Source organism: Engraulis encrasicolus, chromosome 16 (assembly GCF_034702125.1).
Source record: "Engraulis encrasicolus isolate BLACKSEA-1 chromosome 16, IST_EnEncr_1.0, whole genome shotgun sequence".
Lineage (NCBI taxonomy): Eukaryota > Metazoa > Chordata > Actinopteri > Clupeiformes > Engraulidae > Engraulis > Engraulis encrasicolus.
Window position 1 is genome coordinate 11,121,094 of NC_085872.1, and position 17,500 is coordinate 11,138,593.

At 46.9% G+C, this 17,500-nt stretch overlaps 1 protein-coding gene across 24 annotated transcripts in view; it reads right to left on the reverse strand.

Annotated features, from left to right (window-relative positions):
* LOC134465144 (muscleblind-like protein 1) overlaps window positions 1-17,500 on the reverse strand; it is a 114,721-nt gene that overhangs the window by 57,033 nt on the left and 40,188 nt on the right. For 23 of the 24 annotated variants that reach the window (XM_063218622.1, XM_063218624.1, XM_063218620.1 and 20 more), the window contains one exon: window positions 16,443-17,474. In XM_063218622.1, the coding sequence (XP_063074692.1) occupies window positions 16,443-16,616 (174 nt within the window). In that variant the 5' untranslated portion in view covers window positions 16,617-17,474. The remainder of the gene's footprint in view (window positions 1-16,442; window positions 17,475-17,500) is intronic. The other variant, XM_063218616.1, reaches the window with a different exon arrangement.

Here is a 17,500-nt window from a genome sequence, read left to right on the forward strand (position 1 = left end):
CATGTGAGTAGGCCTACTTTAACTTGGGACAAAAACACAAGTGTCTGTCTGAGAGAGCGGCAGGAACGGTTGTTAGCAGGAGGAGGACAATTAGTTGTTGTTTGGACAAAATGACGTAGAGGTAGAATCAAAAATGCTATCCTCTTAACACCAGAATGAATAATTAAAAATCAGACATAAAAGAGCTACTGGTTGAAAAGGGCCAGCTCATTGACAGGAAAGGAATGTGCCACTACGATCTGAATCCCGTCAAAGAAACAGAAATATCATCTCTAATGCATTCTGGGTAAGCATACAGCAGCCATGGCATAGTGAGGTGAAGACTGAGAGAGGGCAAGGGAAACCTTATGCATGTACATACTGGGAATGTAAGTATGCATATCACATATGGGGGGTAGAGGAGGAAAAAAGCTATTTATACTCACAACAAGAGCAAGTGAGGATAAACACGTCACACATTTAGAGAGTGAGTATGAGATACCGTGCAGGATAAAAACAGCACGTCCTATATTACAGAGATGAATTATAGCTAACGACAGTTTGCATTTTGCAAAGCTAACCGCTAACAAAAACAGAAGGGGTTTTGTTAGTTTGAACCATGAAAATCAAATGCAAAATACGATTTCTACCTCTAAGACTTTGTCTTCCATATCAAACTATCATTATGAAAATATGGTCTTCTCTGTGCAATGGTGAATGGATTTTTTGAATTGGCCTAGCCTAGCCTTGCCTTGTCTTGCCTTGTGCACTGACGACACTGTGGCTTCTCACTGCATGACAAGGAGGGCTTAACATGGAAATGTCTAGCTCATAGGTGCGAGCATTAGCAGCCCCATGAGGTAATGATGCCTGATGCCTCAGCGAGTCCAGATGAGACCTGGAATCCAAAAGAGGTGTATCCAACATCAACATCAATCATACATGCTACAGTTTCCAACATCGCTTCCAAAACCCAGACAGCCTCGACGGCCCGGTTCCTGACAGTACTGACTGACTGAGGACTGAGGTACTCGTATGATTCACAAACACAAGATCGGCGGTAAGAGAGACAGAGAGAGAGAGAGAGAGAGAGAGAGAGAGAGAGAGAGAGAGAGAATGCCGTGTGAGGCAATGTGTAATGTGCTTGGCAGAGTCAGTGACTGTGGCTGGTTGGCTGTGTTTACTTGCTTTAGCTGGGAGCATCACTGGCAGACCACACAAGGCAATCTTCACTCGAGCGTGGCTGTCACAACAGGAAACACGGGGCCTGCCCTCATCTCATATGGCTGGCCCATCGAGAGACACTGCACAGTCTACAGTACGGCGCCTTTTCTGTCAACGTCACTCGTTTGTACGTCATTGTTTTATATACCGTACATTCTATTTGTTTTCTTTTCTTTCCCTTCTTTCATCTATCTATCTATCTATCTATCTATCTATCTATCTATCTATCTATCTATCTATCTATCTATCTATCTATCTATCTATCTATCTATCTATCTATCTATCTATCTATCTATCTATCTATCTATCTATCTATCTATCTATCTATCTATCTATCTATCTATCTATCTATCTATCTATCTATCTATCTATCTATCTATCTATCTATCTATCTATCTATCTATCTATCTATCTAGTTTTTTCCCTTCTCTTTCCCTCCTTTCTCACTATAGTCATTCCTTATGTGTCTTTGCCTGATTCCAGCAATGGCCCCCATGTGCCCCCATCCCTTTCCCCCTATCTCCCGTTTGCTTTGTCACATCTCATCATCCCTCTCTCCACATTCTCCTGTCTTTCACATTCCACATTCCACTCCATTTCTCTCTTTATGGACCCTCCATTACCCTTCCAGTACCTCCCTTCTCTTCATCTTTTCTCTTCATCTCCCTCCAGCTTTTTCTCTTTCTCTCTCCCTTTCTCTTTCATCTCAATTTCCTGTCTGTCTATGATGTCATATGTATTTTCTTTCTTTCTTTCTTTCTTTCTTTCTTTCTTTCTTTCTTTCTTTCTTTCTTTCTTTCTTTCTTTCTTTCTTTCTTTCTTTCTTTCTTTCTTGTCTTGTATGTCGGTCACTTCTGCCTTATGCTTACCTTCAAAATCCTGTCAATCACACTTCCTGTCTGCTGTCCTCTGAGCAGTTTATTATGCGCCATTTAGCGCAGGAAGGAAGGAGAGAGGAGAGGAAGTAGGTGATGAGAGGAGAGGAGAGGAGAGGAGAGGAGAGGAGAGAAAAGACCAGAGGAGAGGAGAGGAGAGGAGATGAGAGGAGACGAGAGGAAGTAGGTGATGAGAGGAGAGGAGAAAAGGGGAGAGAAAAGCCCAGAGGAGAGGAGAGGAGAGGAGAGACCAGAGGAGGAGAGAGGAGAGGAGAGGAGAGGAGAGGAGAGGAGAGGAGAGGAGAGGAGAGGAGAGGAGAGGAGAGGAGAGAAGGAGAGAGGAGAGGGGAGAGAGGAGAGGAGAGGAGAGGATAGGAGAGGAGAGGAGAGGAGAGGAGAGGATAGGATAGGAGAGAAGGAGAGAAGGAGAGAGGAGAGAGGAGAGCCTCTTCATGTTTTAGATGACTAGGGCCTGATGAGGCCCCGGTGGTGAGTGCTGTGCTGCTGTGTTTGTCATGTTGTTTAACCTCAGCCCAAACATGGCCAAATAGCACCATCAGGCCCCGATGAACACACAGGCTAGATATGGCTGCAGCCTATGGGCCCCCACCTGCAAGGAGGGCCCTGATTGGGAAAAAGCGAAATATTGCAGAATTGTGACAAGATGCAATTTCAAAAATTCAGCTGTCGTGTTGAGTACAATTGGTAGACATGTGAGCCTAACTCATAATTATGACACATGTAATTTGCATACATACATATGTAAATTTGTTGCAGGGGGGCCCATACCAACCTGTAGCCAAGGTGCCCCAGTCCATCTTAATGCGTCCCTGAGCACGATAGGGCTAATATTTACTCCATGTGTCTGCATACGGCATGCCTGCAGCTCTCAGGCCTGATTGCCTTCTACACACCACAGCGACTGCATTGCCTTCTCTAGTCAGGGCCGCTGACAGCTTTGACCGGGCCCAGGACAAAGTCATCTGGAAGGGCCCCCTCATCTCAATACATACAATGTAATGTGGAACCCAATTCTGGGACCCCCTTTCTCCCTGGGCCCTTTGTCCCCCAACTCCGCCGGCTTGCCTGGCTGTAGTACCGACTGGGCCACCCACCACCCCCCACCCCCCACCCCCGCCACTACCGAGTAAACAGAGCTCAGCTCAGCTCGGAACATCTGACAGTGTTCAGTGAGGGGGAAACAACACACGCACGCACATACGCATGCACACACACATACACACACATGCACACACACACGTCTGCACACACACACACACACACACACACACACACACACACACACACACACACACACACACACACACACACACACACACACACACACACACACCATTGTGCGTGTGTGCTGGTGCATACTGCATGCATACACGCACGCACACACACACACACACACACACACACACACACACACACACACACACACACACACACACACACACACACACACACACACACACACACACACACACACACACACACACACACACACACACACACACACACACACAGAAGCATGCATGGGCACATAGAAACAACCGTGTTCTCGTCACGCTGCCGCTCTCATACACATGCACTGTAATTTGTAGTTATGACTGTAATCCCTATTACACACACACACACACACACACACACACACACACACACACACACACACACACACACACACACACACACACACACACACACACACACACACACACACACACACACACACACACACACACACACACACACACAGACACACACAGAGACACAGACACAGACACACACACACACACACACACACACACACACACACACACACACACACACACACACACACACACACACACACACACACACACACACACACACACACACACACACACACACACACACACACACACACACACACACACACACACAGCCCTTTCATAGAGAGAGAGTTCATTTGAGGCCACACATGATGTCAGCCCCTAAAGCTCTGTACTTTTATGTGTGTTTGTGTATGTGTGTGTGTGTGTGTGTGTCTCTGTGTGTGTATGTGTGCCTCTCTGTGTGTGTTTGAAAGAAAGTTAAGAGGTAAATGTTTTTTCTGTCTATATGTGGTGTCCGTGCGTCTCTCTCTCACACACACACGCACACACAGATGCACGCACGCACGCACGTACGTACGTACGGACGCACACACGCACGCATGCGCACGCACACACACACACACACACAGACACGCATGCACACACACACACACACATGCACGAACACGCACACACACGCAATCACGCATGCGCACACACATGCAACACACACACATATGCAACACACCTTATTGGCACCTCTATTGCTACTACTACAATTATACTATCCAACCGTGTCTTGTTCACCTTCTGGAAATCTGAACTAAACTCCTCTCTCAGTATTTCTGCCATCAGTATCACAGCTGAGCTGCTGCTAAACAGTGACAGTAAAAATAGCCCTATTACCCTCTCCCCCATGCTAATGGTAATGGTAGAGTGAGTAATAATAATAATAATAATAATAATAATAATAATAATAATAATAATAATAATAATAATAATGATAACAACAACAACAACAACAACAACAACAACAACAACAGTAATAATAAATAATAAATAATAATAATAACAATACGGATCCTTAATATTCACTGTGCAGTGACTCTCCTCTCTCAGCTATGGTGGTGCTAGTCCTTTTAAGCCAACTTGTTTAGAGTAGTCATTTCAGCGTTGGCCTTGAAGGGCGCTCTGCCAATCACTGGGCCTCTAGAATCATCCCCCCCACCTCCTCCACCCCAGCCTTGTTGGTGCCCCTGCACTTCAGTGAAGGGGCCTTGCCATCTTGCTCCACTTAACGCCCCACCCCACCCCCAAGATTGCCCCACACCCTGCTGCCCCTGGCCTCTGCTCTGCTGCCCCTGTGCTGCCCCAGTGCTACCCCTCCACCATATCTACCCTATATTACCCCTGTCATGTGCTGCCTGAACTGTGAAACATTGCAAGACAGTTAAAACGTAAAAAAGTAAGTTGACCCGTTGCCCACAAGGCTTAACTCGCCTCAAGGTTTTCTCAAGTTGAGTTGACTTACAAACTTAAGGCAGCAGGGCAACTTACTTTTATACATTTAACTGGCAGCAATGTTTTACAGTGTGTACCCTGCCCTGCCCTATGCGGTCTCTACCCTGCCCTCTCCTGCCCCTGTCCTCACCCCTACCTACCCTATACTACTCCTGTCATGTGGCCCCTACCCTTTGGAGGGTATTAATGCACGGTGCAGTCAGTGAGTTCAAGGAGTCAAGTCATGTCGAGTCGAGTCGAGTCGAGTTTGAAACTGAAACACTTGCAACACTTGACTCTTTTCCCTCTGCACTCGTCCTCTCATCTGTAATCTGTCTGTCTCCTCAACACCTGCTCTATTGACAGAAGCTGTTTGTTTTTGACCCAGGCTCCCTGGCGGGAGAAGAGATGATGTTCTCAGTGAGAACTCTCTTGGCTGGATGAAGGTTATATGAAAAATGAAAGCTTCCTCTCTCTGACCCAGCCCGGCCACCCAAACCGTCCTGAAATGTACTAGCTTGTTTTGTTCAGCTTGTGCTGCTCAGCAGAACTGTTCATTAATGGGAGTTTGGTTAAATGTGTCAGTATACCTGCTCGTTTCTCTCACATGTTAGACTAAAATATTTGACTCCCATTCCTCAGGGGCCTAGGTAGGAAATTATTATTTTTTGCCTGTGAGTGCAAACATTGAATGCATTTGAAATACATTTTTTCCACCAACTTCAGTCGCACTGCGTGAGGCAAAATTTGTCATTTGAATGCAAACTATGTATTACTAGTAGCAGTAGCAGTAGTAACTTAACTGGCTTCCTTCTAGCATCTGAGTGCATGCTGAAAAATGTCCTATGAATTTCCTGGACTTTTCTAATTCAATTTCCTAATTGAATTGCATGCATGTGTGAATGATCAAAACACACATTCAAATTCTAGTTGGCATGGTACCCAGCAGTCCTGCGTGTGATCAACAATAAGCACTATAGGGCAGGCCAGCAGGTCTGGGCAGCAGTACACTAACATCGGTGTTGACAAAAGTTGTTTTGGATGTCAGGATTTGCTGTGTCAGTGGGTTCCTCTATTTTACGGTAATGTTGCATATCTGGCTGTGATCGAGGCAGTTGGAAGTTGTGACACAAATAACACTGCAGCACTAAGTCAGAAGAGAAAAAAAGAGAACCGTAGAAGCTTCCAGATCTTACTCTACTCTCTCTCTCTCTCTCTCTCTCTCTCTCTCTCTCTCTCTCTCTCTCTCTCTCTCTCTCTCTCTCTCTCGTTCTCTCTCGTTCTCTCTCTCTCTCTGTCTTTCTCTCTCTCTGTCTTTCTCACTCACCCAAACCTTTGCATTTTGCTCTCCCTCTCCCTCTCCCTCCCCCCCCCCTCTCTCTCTCTCTCTCTCTCTCTCTCTCTCTCTCTCTCTCTCTCTCTCTCTCTCTCTCCCTCCCTCCCTCTCTCCCTCTCTCCCTCTCTCCGTGCTGTGTCACAATAACCTCTCACAAATCATGTCCTCGTAAGACACTGTCAAAATCCACAAGTTCAATGTGAACCTAACACTTAGCAGTCAGCACAGCACAGCACAACACAGCAGCCTGCCCTGCTCAGTACACAGGGGCCATTCGCTGCCTCTACTAGAGTATATGAGAGGTCGACAACAGCAAAGTGCAAAGCATCTGTGATGAAATCGCTCTGTAATGCTGAAATTACTAATGTACACACCCACCCAGTAAAGGTAACAGTTGTGCGTGTGTGTTACTGGGTAGGCCTATCTGTAATAATAGCCTTCTGTATAATCATGCACACCCAATCGTGTACAACAGATGCAATGTGCTATAGTGTTGTACTGTGCTTACACCATGAATTTACTTTGACGTTTTACACCTCTGTCTACTATTCCAACTGTTACTACTACATGTACTGACTACTACTACTACTAAGTATAAGCAAAAGAGTTCAGTGTTTTTATACTCTATCGAGCATCTGAGACAGTGATTCTCAAAACTCTGGTGGGCCTTGAAAGTATTCCAAGTGAGCCTTGAAATCAATTTGTGAAAATCAAAATTATTGTGTGTGTGAGTGTGTGTTTCCAGTGGACCCAGAGTTGGAATGGGTTGGGAACCCCTATAGTCTATGAGGTGTCAGTCTAGTCTAGTCTATGGAGCTATGACATGTCAGCATGGAGCTACACTATGACATGTCAGTGACCTCTCAGCTAGATGACCTCGCAGTGCTCGGGATTAGAAGGATAAGTGGTGCCTTCTCTCATTCTCTCACACTTGAAATGCCTTCTGTGTGTGTGTGTGTGTGTGTGTGTGTGTGTGTGTGTGTGTGTGTGTGTGTGTGTGTATGTGTGTGTGTGTGTGTGTGTGTGTGTGTGTGTGTGTGTGTGTGTGTGTGTGTGTGTGTGTGTGTGTGTGTGTGTGTGTGTGTGTGTGTGTGTGTGTGTGTGTGTGTGTGTGTGTTTGTGTGTGTGTGTGTGTGTGCGTGTGTGCGTGCGTGTGTGCGTGTGTGAGTCCTGTTATGCCTCTTCAATCATGTGAGACCTGCTCTAATTATACCGTGCTACAAAAAAAGAGGTGCATACACGCACGCGTCTCACGGTTGAAATAAATACCAGAATATGAGCATACGCACACAGCCTCGGAACTACTCATGTGCGCACACTGCACACACAAATACACACTCAGACTCTGATAGAGACACCCACTTCCCACCACACACACATGCACATGCATGTGACTGCATACACACACGCTCGGGCGTGCTCCCAGGGGCTCACACACACACACACACACACACATACACACACACATGCACACGAACACACACACACACACACACACACACACACACACACACACACACACACACACACACACACACACACACACACACACACACACACACACACACACACACACACACACACACACACACACACACACACACACACACACACACACACACACACACACGATGAAAAACATCCACTGACACAGCGCTGTTGCTTATTTTTACTTGTCAACTTGTTCTCTGACAAAATTACAGCGTTTGTCTAATGGCCAACGTGTGTTGGAACTCATGCACAATACAGTACCAGCCCTGTATCCTGGGCTGACCTGGCCCAGTTCAATATAATTGCTAAGGTTTGGCTGCAATGCAGAATTCCCTCACCAGTGCAAGCGCACACACGCACGCATGCACACACACACGCACACACACAGACACACACACAGACACCCCCCCACACACTCACACACTCACACACACACACACACACACACACACACACACACACACACACACACACACACACACCACACACACACACACACACACACACAAACACACACACACACACACACACACACACACACACACACACACACACACACACACACACACACACACACACACACACACACACACAGTGTGCCCCGACTCAACCCCTAGTATAACGATGTGCCAATGCGCTTGGTCACTCCGAGCACTTTATTGTTGTTTTATGCACTGCCAGAGAATATTGATTCGGGGGTGGGGGGGCATACACAGTGCTGATCAAACCAAATGTGCAGCATAAATAAATACATCCACAAACATCTCTGTATACCATTTCTTTGTCTTATTCTGCCCACCCCTCCAAAAGTCGATTGCGGGTTAGCCAGACACTACTGTGGTCTGCAGGCAGTAATGGAGTCGCTTTTCTTGCTCTGCACAGGAGATGGAACTTGCTCGATCTATTTTTGGGGCGCGGCTCGGGTACCTCACTTCCTGTTTCTGGCACCAGATGAGGGCGATGGCCATGTTTTTTATACATGTGACGAGGACGAGGACGAGGACGAGTCTCCATCCCTATCCTTTCATGCAATCTCGCCTTAGTTATCTCTCTCTCTCTCTCTTTCCTCTCTCTCTCTGTCTCTGTCTCTCTCTCTTGTCTCTACCCTCTGTTCTTATTGTCCCCCCCCCCCTCTCTCTCTCTCTCATATCCACTCCTCTGTTTTTATTGTCCTCTCCCTTCCCCGCTCTCTCTTGCCTCTGGCGGTCGCCCCTGTCCTCTCCTACTCCCATTTCTGATGTCCTCTCCTCTCTTTTTCTCTTTATAGTAGTATCCTTTCTTGCCCTCTCCTCTCATTTTTTTTTTAGTGCCATCCTTTCTTGTCTTTTCCTCTCCTTTTTTCAGTGCCATCCTTTCTTGTCTTCTCCTCTCCTTATTTTCTTTTTTAGTACTATCCTTTCTTGTCCTCTTTTCTCAGTCTTTTCTTTTCAGTACTATCCTTTCTTGTCCTCGCTCTCCTTTTTTTCTTCTTAGTACTTTTCTTTTCTTGTCCTGTCCCGTTACTCTTGTCCACTGCCCCATTGCTATCCCATTCTCTGCTTCGTATACTTTGTCCTTTAGATCCTACCACTCCTTTCTTCTGTCTGCATCATGTTCTCCCCTCAGCTTTCCTCTCTTCCATCTCTCTCCTTCCCTCCTCCTCCTCTCCTCACCTCCCTTCTCATCTCCTGTCTCCTCTTCTCTTCTTTTATCTAATCTCCACCCTTCTCCATCTCTCTTTCCTCTGTTCTCCCCCTCTCCTCTACTTACTCCTCTCCTCTCCTCTCCTCTCCTCTCCTCTCCTCTCCTCTCCTCTCCTCTCCTCCTCCTCTCCTCCTCTCCTCTCCTCCCCTCTCCTCTCCTCTCCTCTCCTCTCCTCTCCTCTCCTCTCCTCTGTGTGTCTGCTCCTCATTACCACGCCTTCCCATCCTGCAGCATTTTCCACAGGCTCAACTCATATATCGCCAGAGGACACACACTCTCTTTCCCACTTTCTCTCCACCCCGCTCTTGTTCTGCAACCTCTCTCTTTCTCTTCCTCCTCTATCTCTCTATCCTCTCTCTCACACACTCTCACTTTCTTTCTACCTCTCTCTGTCCCCTCTCTCTCTGTATCGCCTCTCTATCTCTCTCTCTCTCTAGCCATCTTTATCTTTCTTTCCATCCTTCCATCCCTCCCTCCCTCCAGCATTATAAATCAGATGACCTCTCGTACTGTAGGAGGGTTGACATGTTCACCTCTTCTCTCTCTCTCTCTCTTAAGTCCTTCACTCTTCACTTTTGGATCTGCCTCTGCTCTTTTCCAGAGTGACCCCCTTTCTCTCTTTTTTTCATTTTCAAAAGGCTCGCTCTGTTTTTTTTCGTGTCTTTCATTCCTTTATCCTCCAAAACCCATCAAATCCCACTCTTGCTCCTTCATCTCTCTCTCTCTCTCTCTCTCTCTCTCTCTCTCTCTCTCTCTCTCTCTCTCTCTCTCTCTCTCTCTCTCTCTCTCTCTCTCTCTCCTCAGGTCTTACATTCCCCTCTTGTCCCCTATCTGCTGCTGACTTACATGCCTCAGATCCAGACCAGCTCGCTGCAGGAAATCACATCGGAGGGATCTCTCTGCTCTGTCTGCGCTCTCTTTCTCCCTCTGCTCTCTTTCCTCTCTCCCTCTGCTCTATCCCCCCCTCTCTCTCCCTCTCTCCCTCTCTCTCTCTCTCTCTACTTTACTCTGCTTTTCCCCCCTTCATATTTGTAAGTCATTAACAGTCGGCCCATCAGAACACTTCCGGCTTCCAGCAAAGTAATTCTGCGTGCAAATGTTGTTCTTCGCTACGGTAAATCACTGGAGGCAATACAGTACTCTAGGTATTGCTATGGAGACAAAGTTGTGCGCCAGTGACTGAAAATACACACAGTTGCTGGCATGTGCAGATGTGCTAGCACAAACCTGAGCAACATCAACCGCTGGAGAATGAATGTTTTGCCATCTTCTTCCATACACAGCTACATTAGTAACTACCTTAGAGATTCTAAGCACATTTTGTTTTTGTTTTTCCTTCTAGCTTTTCAAGTTTGCATTCCTTTTAAAATGAACTTGCATTCGTTTTAAAATGAACTCAACCATGGACATTGATTTCCTGTTTCTAGCGTTATAGCAATAGCTTTGACTATTGTTTATGGTCATTCTTTCATTTGTATTACATGCTAGAAATTGAGTATTCATGAGTGGGTTTAAGCCTTATGGTTATTATGCCTTAATGCTGGACTCTTTGCCTGAGATCGCAGCAGGTCTGTGTTGATGGCCTCTGGCAGGTGCAGAGACTGGCACAGCGGGGGTTAATGCCCTCTGAGGAGTCATTAAACACATACATGTACGTATCTGCCTATGAAAGGCACACTGCAGCACTGATCTATCATCTGCTTCATTACATCACACAAACACACTCGTGCTGTATGCACAATCAAGCAGACATACTCACAGCCCGACACACACACACGCACGCACGCACGCACCCACACAGGCACACACGCACACACACAAACAAACAAGCACTCAGACACGAAAACAAAGTAGCAGGTTACCGCCTTAAACTCACTCTCATTTTATTTTGATGTAATCTTTCTGCTGAAAGGCACACATACATACATATATGAATAGCTGTCTGTTTAGTATGCGTTTTGACATATAGATCTGATCAAAGATTAAAAAAGGTCTGCAGTGTTGAAATTAATATGTGGGTGAATATGATAAGGCAGGGTGTGTGTGTGTGTGTGCCTGCATGAGTGCGTGCGTGCCTGCCTGCCTGCCTGCCTGCGTGTGTGTGTGCGGGAGTGCATGCGTGCGTGTGGGTGTGCATGTGTGGTTGTGCATGTATATGTGTGTGTGTGCCTGAGTGCATGAGTGTGTGGGCAGGCAGCATATCTGTGTTTTTCAAGTGCAAGTGTATGTGGTGAGGGGCTCCTTGGCCCTGGGCCAGAGTCTTACAGCAGAGTGGTGAGAGAGAGGTGTTTTTCTCACCCCTCTGGATCACAGCGTGTGTGTGTGTCTCTCTGTGTGTGTGTGTGTGTGTGTGTGTGTGTGTGTGTGTGTGTGTGTGTGTGTGTGTGTGTGTGTGTGTGTGTGTGTGTGTGTGTGTGTGTGTGTGTGTGTGTGTGTGTGTGTGTGTGTGTGTGTGTTGTATGATTGCGTTCTGCTTTCAGACTGAGGGGGTAAAAATAGATGGAAAATTACAGAGTGGCATACCCCTGCTGCCCTGAGAGGAAGTGGCCAGCACAGCGCCATCACCACGCCGACTCAAGGGGAGAATCTCTCACAGCAACAACAGCAACAGCAGCACGCGTAACAACACACAAGAACCTACGAACGTCCAGCTATACGTTCAAGGGAGGCTTTAAACAAAGGAACCCAAACTTCTTGTCTGCTAGTGTAGTGTAGTGATGCTTACAAAGGCAGACATGCCGCACGAAAATCACCAGACCACCCAGACATGTACATAGAGTACAAACCAATTTATGTTTCAATCACTGGCTACGTACAAAGGAATTATTCAAGCCTAGGCAGTGCAAAGGACCCTCTACTAAGCAACAGAAATGTGATAAAGAGCAGAGGTCTCAGTGAAAGAAAGGAAGGCAGACAGGCGCTAGATAGGCTAGCTACTGCAGTGTAAGCACAGCTACAGTACGGCTACACAGACACCACTGCTGCAGCACACCACTGGCTGACTGGCTGTCCACCCTCACAGAAAGCTAATGCTAACACTGGAGGGAAGAGGAAGCCAATGCACACCAGAGGTGTCGAGGTGCAGGTATAGCAGGAACTTGTTCACTTCAGAGGCAAGATACTGCACACTCTGGTCCAACGCTGAATTGATTTGAACAATGTTTCAGCCACACTGGCTGAACTGTTGTTTTGATACCGCACATTAAGATACTACACACTTTTGTACAACGCTGAATTTATTGAAACAAACAATGTTTTGGCCAGTGTGAAAGGCAAAACTGTTTTTAAAAAAAAAATCAGCATTGGACAAGAGTATGCGGTACCTTCCCTCTGAAGTGAGCACTGGAAGGAAACCAGGCGCACCAGGCACGAAGCACCACCGCTGAACCAGACATGTCAGACTGGCGGCTGACCTCGGCCTACCGTGGACATTGGCCTTGACTGGGTGCAGACAGGTCCACCACGCAGACACGACTTTCGCACCAGCCAAGCCCAGACCAGCCCCAGCCCAGCCAGGCACAAAATACATGCATTCATACAGTACTGTACAGTACAGAGGCACAGATGTGACATTTACTGACATCAAATCAATAATCCCAGCTGGCAGGTCTTTGTTCTTTTCGAAAACCAAAGGCAAAAGACAACACATTCTTTTTTTTCTTTCTTTCTGTTTCGTTTACTTCATGTTCAAGGCACTTGATAATAAACACCTAAAATGGCTGACAACCAACCGACTGGGTAACAACAACTACTCATAAAAACACAACTAATAAAAGCTCACAAACCAAACAAAAAATGAACAGACCAACAAGCAAGCAAGCAAGCAAGCAAGTAGCAGCAACAGCAGCGGCAGTGTTGGCACTTGGTGCTGGCGGTGTCAGCGTGTCCACATTTCTCTCTCCTCATCTAGTCTTGTGCTCTTGCACAGCAGCCAGGGCTGTATAAGGTCATGGCTGAGGAGGAACTACTTGGGCAACATGTCAAACCACATGGCTATAGCAAGGAGGCTTCCCTAAATGACTGTAAAAAGTTTCGTCCTTGCTCTCACAAGAGGAGTGTGCTGCAACACACACACACGGTGCTCAGGGGAGCCGTTAGGATGTTGCTCTTCACTTAAACTAGCAAACACCCTGTTTTGCTAGTTTCCCCTTTTCTTTTTTTGTTTACTTTTCGTCACTTAACTTTTCTTTTCATTTCTTTCTCTCAAATAGGGTTTCCTTTTAAGGGTTGTAAAGATGTGCTTTCCTTCACAGTCAAGTTCTCAAACGGCATCAACCCCATGTCTCTCAACACCCTCTATGTGTCATTTCCTTTGCACTTCACACATACAACTCTATCGTTACACGTCTTCATTCTTTCTCTGTTCTCTCTCTTTCGTTCTTTCTTTCTTTCTTTCTCAGTTCTCTCTCTTTCTGCCTTTATCTCACCACCCTTCATCTCTTTCGTTTCCCTCCCATTCGGTCACATGTCAGAGTGGGCAGCCATGTGATTATGAGTGGGTGTGGTCGAATGGGAAATCGTTTTGGAGCAGAAACAGTTTTCACTGCAAGATAACGCCTCACCAAACGACCTCTCTCACACACACATACTCTCTCACACACACACACTCTCTCTCTCACACACACTCTCTCTCTCTCTCTCTCTCTCTCTCTCTCTCTCTCTCTCTCTCTCTTTCTCTCTCTCTCTCTCTCTCTCTCTCTGTCTCTCTCTCTCTCTCTCTCTCTCTCTCTCTCTGAAGCTACCCAAGGTGAAGGACTCGACTAAACGTTGTGTTGACATTTAGCAGTAAGGAGAGGGAGAAAAAAAAAGAAAATGAAAAAGGAAAAGAAAAATGTATGTCTCTGGCACAGCATGAGGTGAATAGGGTGTCCTCATTCTCTGACACACATTGCCTTTTCCTGTTCACACACGCGCTCGCATATGACCACACACACACACAAGCACATCAGCAGTGGCGTATAAAGTAGAAGTAGAACTAGAAGTAGCCTACTAATAATTAAAACACTTGTAGCATGACAACACTTGTAGCATGATATTGCTAATACCTAATAGCATACAACTATAGTTGTAACTACATCTGTAAGAGCACTTCTACTTCTACTTGATACAACCATGAGCACATGAACTCATCACAAACACCTGAATAGAGGGGCCTAAGCCAGTTTGTTTCTCTTCCGTAAGCATTTGTGTGACGCACTGGTATTTTATGGACTTCCAACAAATCATTGCTTACTTTCATATGCGTCTCTCAACCACCGGTAGGCTACTATCTATGCTAAAAGCTAATAAGGGGACATCATGTCTTAAACACATCACCAAATACGTAATTATTGCCCAAACACGGTGCGTCCCTGAAGTACAATTTTAGCTACAAGAGCGTTCATCAGGTCTGCCTGCCTACCCTGCAATGATTGAATAAAAGACAAAAAAAGAGAAAAATCTGATTGCGACGTATTCCCTGCATTGTTAAACACATCCCCGCCCTGAACATAATGCTGTACTATGTCCGTTTCTATACATTGCACAGCGTCACACACACGTCCCATGACCTCAATCAGGATGGCATGACCAGGCTAATTACCTGATGGCCAGGGCTGGACTAGGACAAACAAATCAGGACGGGCATTTTCAGTCAAGACCGGTTCGCCAGGCATTGAGAGAGACAATGAAGCATGTGACAACATTTTTAGTCGTCTATTACAAGCTACCTGTATTTTGACCACAACAGCCAGAATGAATATTTAAATCTGACTCTGAGAAGTCAACTGTAGTGGGATGAGGGTTGATACCACTACATTGAGGGGAGGAACAGGCCAAAATGATCAACAGTCCAGTCCACAGGGCAAATGCCCTGTATGCCATATGGCCAATCCAGCCATGCTGACGTCCTGTGCTAGCCTATACTGCACTCTATACAGTACCATTCAAGCAAACTAGATCTAATATATGTGACTCCAGTTGGATGGATGGCTGCACAATACTCTTTGTGTCATAATGTTGGTCTTTAACCCATAGCAGCAAACACACTGACCTGACCCAGCCTAACTAACGGCTACGCTGGCCTCTGAACTGTGTGTGTGTGTGTGTGTGTGTGTGTGTGTGTGTGTGTGTGTGTGTGTGTGTGTGTGTGTGTGTGTGTGTGTGTGTGTGTGTGTGTGTGTGTGCGCGCGTGTGTGTGGCAAGATTAGGCACAGCTGCCATGTCAAACACCAAACTGATGACGCCCGCATAAAATCTTGCTTATTTTGGACAGCAGTGTGTTCAACTGCCTTAAGCAAACTGTGGTCATGGTGTTTCGTCTGAGAAATGCATACATGATGCATATTTGTGTGTGTGGGTGTGTGTTTGCGTGTGTATGTTTGTGCGTGTGTGTGTTTGTGTGTGTGTGTGTGTGTGTGTGTGTGTGAGTGTGTGTGTGTGTGTGTGTGTGTGTGTGTGTGTGTGTGTGTGTGTGTGTGTGTGTGTGTGTGTGTGTGTGTGTGTGTGTGTGTGTGTGTGTGTGTGTGTGTATGTGTGTGTGTGTGTGTGTGTGTGTGTGTACGTGTACGTAGTATGTACTGCATGCGTGTGTGTGTGTGTACATGTGTGTTATGTGCATGTGTGTGTATTACATGTCTATGTGGGGGTGTGTGTTTGTGTGTTTGTTACATGTACATGTGTGCGTGTGTGTGTGTGTGTGTGTGTGTGTGCGTGTGTGTGCGTGTGTGTGTGTGTGCGTGTGTGAGCATGTGCGCGTGCCTGTGTGTGTGTGTGTGTGTTTACGGTAACACTCACCTTGAGGGAGTCAAAGCAGGCGATGACGCGTCCGTTGTCGACCTGGCAGCTCTTGGCCGGGTGGGCGAACTTGCACTCGTCGGCGGAGCGCGAGCAGGAGCCTCGCTGGAACTCTCGGCACACCTCCAGCGTCAGCCACTTGGTGTCCCGCATGTGCGCCATGTTCATCGCCATGGTTACCCCGTCCGTTGCTCGGCGCTCAGGCGCTCGGCTCTCGGCTCTCGGCTCTCGGCTCTCGACTCGACTCAGCACAAGGTTGTCCGCACGGCAACAGCAACGACGACACCACACAGCGCACCGAGAAGCACGCGCAGCACACGGAGGAGGAAGGGGGTGGGGGTGTTTTTTTGGACGAGGGGGTGGCAACAATTAAAAGGATCTGAAAAAGAGTAAATCCAAGTCAAAGTTGTAAAAGGCTGTAAAAAGACGGCACTCAACCGAGTGGCTGGTAACAGCCCTAGAGATCTATGTGTTAAAAAAGCCCTCCTGGTGAGTTCTGCTATTCCCCCAAAAAATAAAAAGCACAAATTAGAAAAAAACAATCAAACTGGATCCAAAATCAGAATGAACGTTTTCTCTCTCTGCTCTGCAGCATAGATCCGTCGAGAGGCGGCTGCCTTTCCTTAGGCCTTCGGGGGGGTGGATGAGGGGGGGTGTGGGGGGGTTGAAGGTAGGAGAGCAGGTTGATTTCCTGAGTCCTGGACAGGTCAACTGGAGTCCTGTATGAACACTGTTGGGTGGTGGTGTGGGGGGTGCGTTTTGGCGTGAGGGAGGGTGAGGCTGGATGTTTTACCCAGGTCACGGATTGGCTGTTGATTGAGGCGATTGGCGGTGAGCTTCGTGAGTTCCGTGAGTCCGACTGCTTGATCACCCGTCCGTCCACTCACTGGATCCCTCGATCACTGGCTCTCTCGATCACTCGATCGCTCGCTACTTTAGGTGCCAACAGCAAGCGCGGCAAGAAAAGCAGAGCTCTAGCAGCAGATCCTAGCTGCGGCAGACGCTGGCCAAGGCACTTCCTGAAGTAGCCACCTGCAGTAGATGAAGGAAGAGGAAAG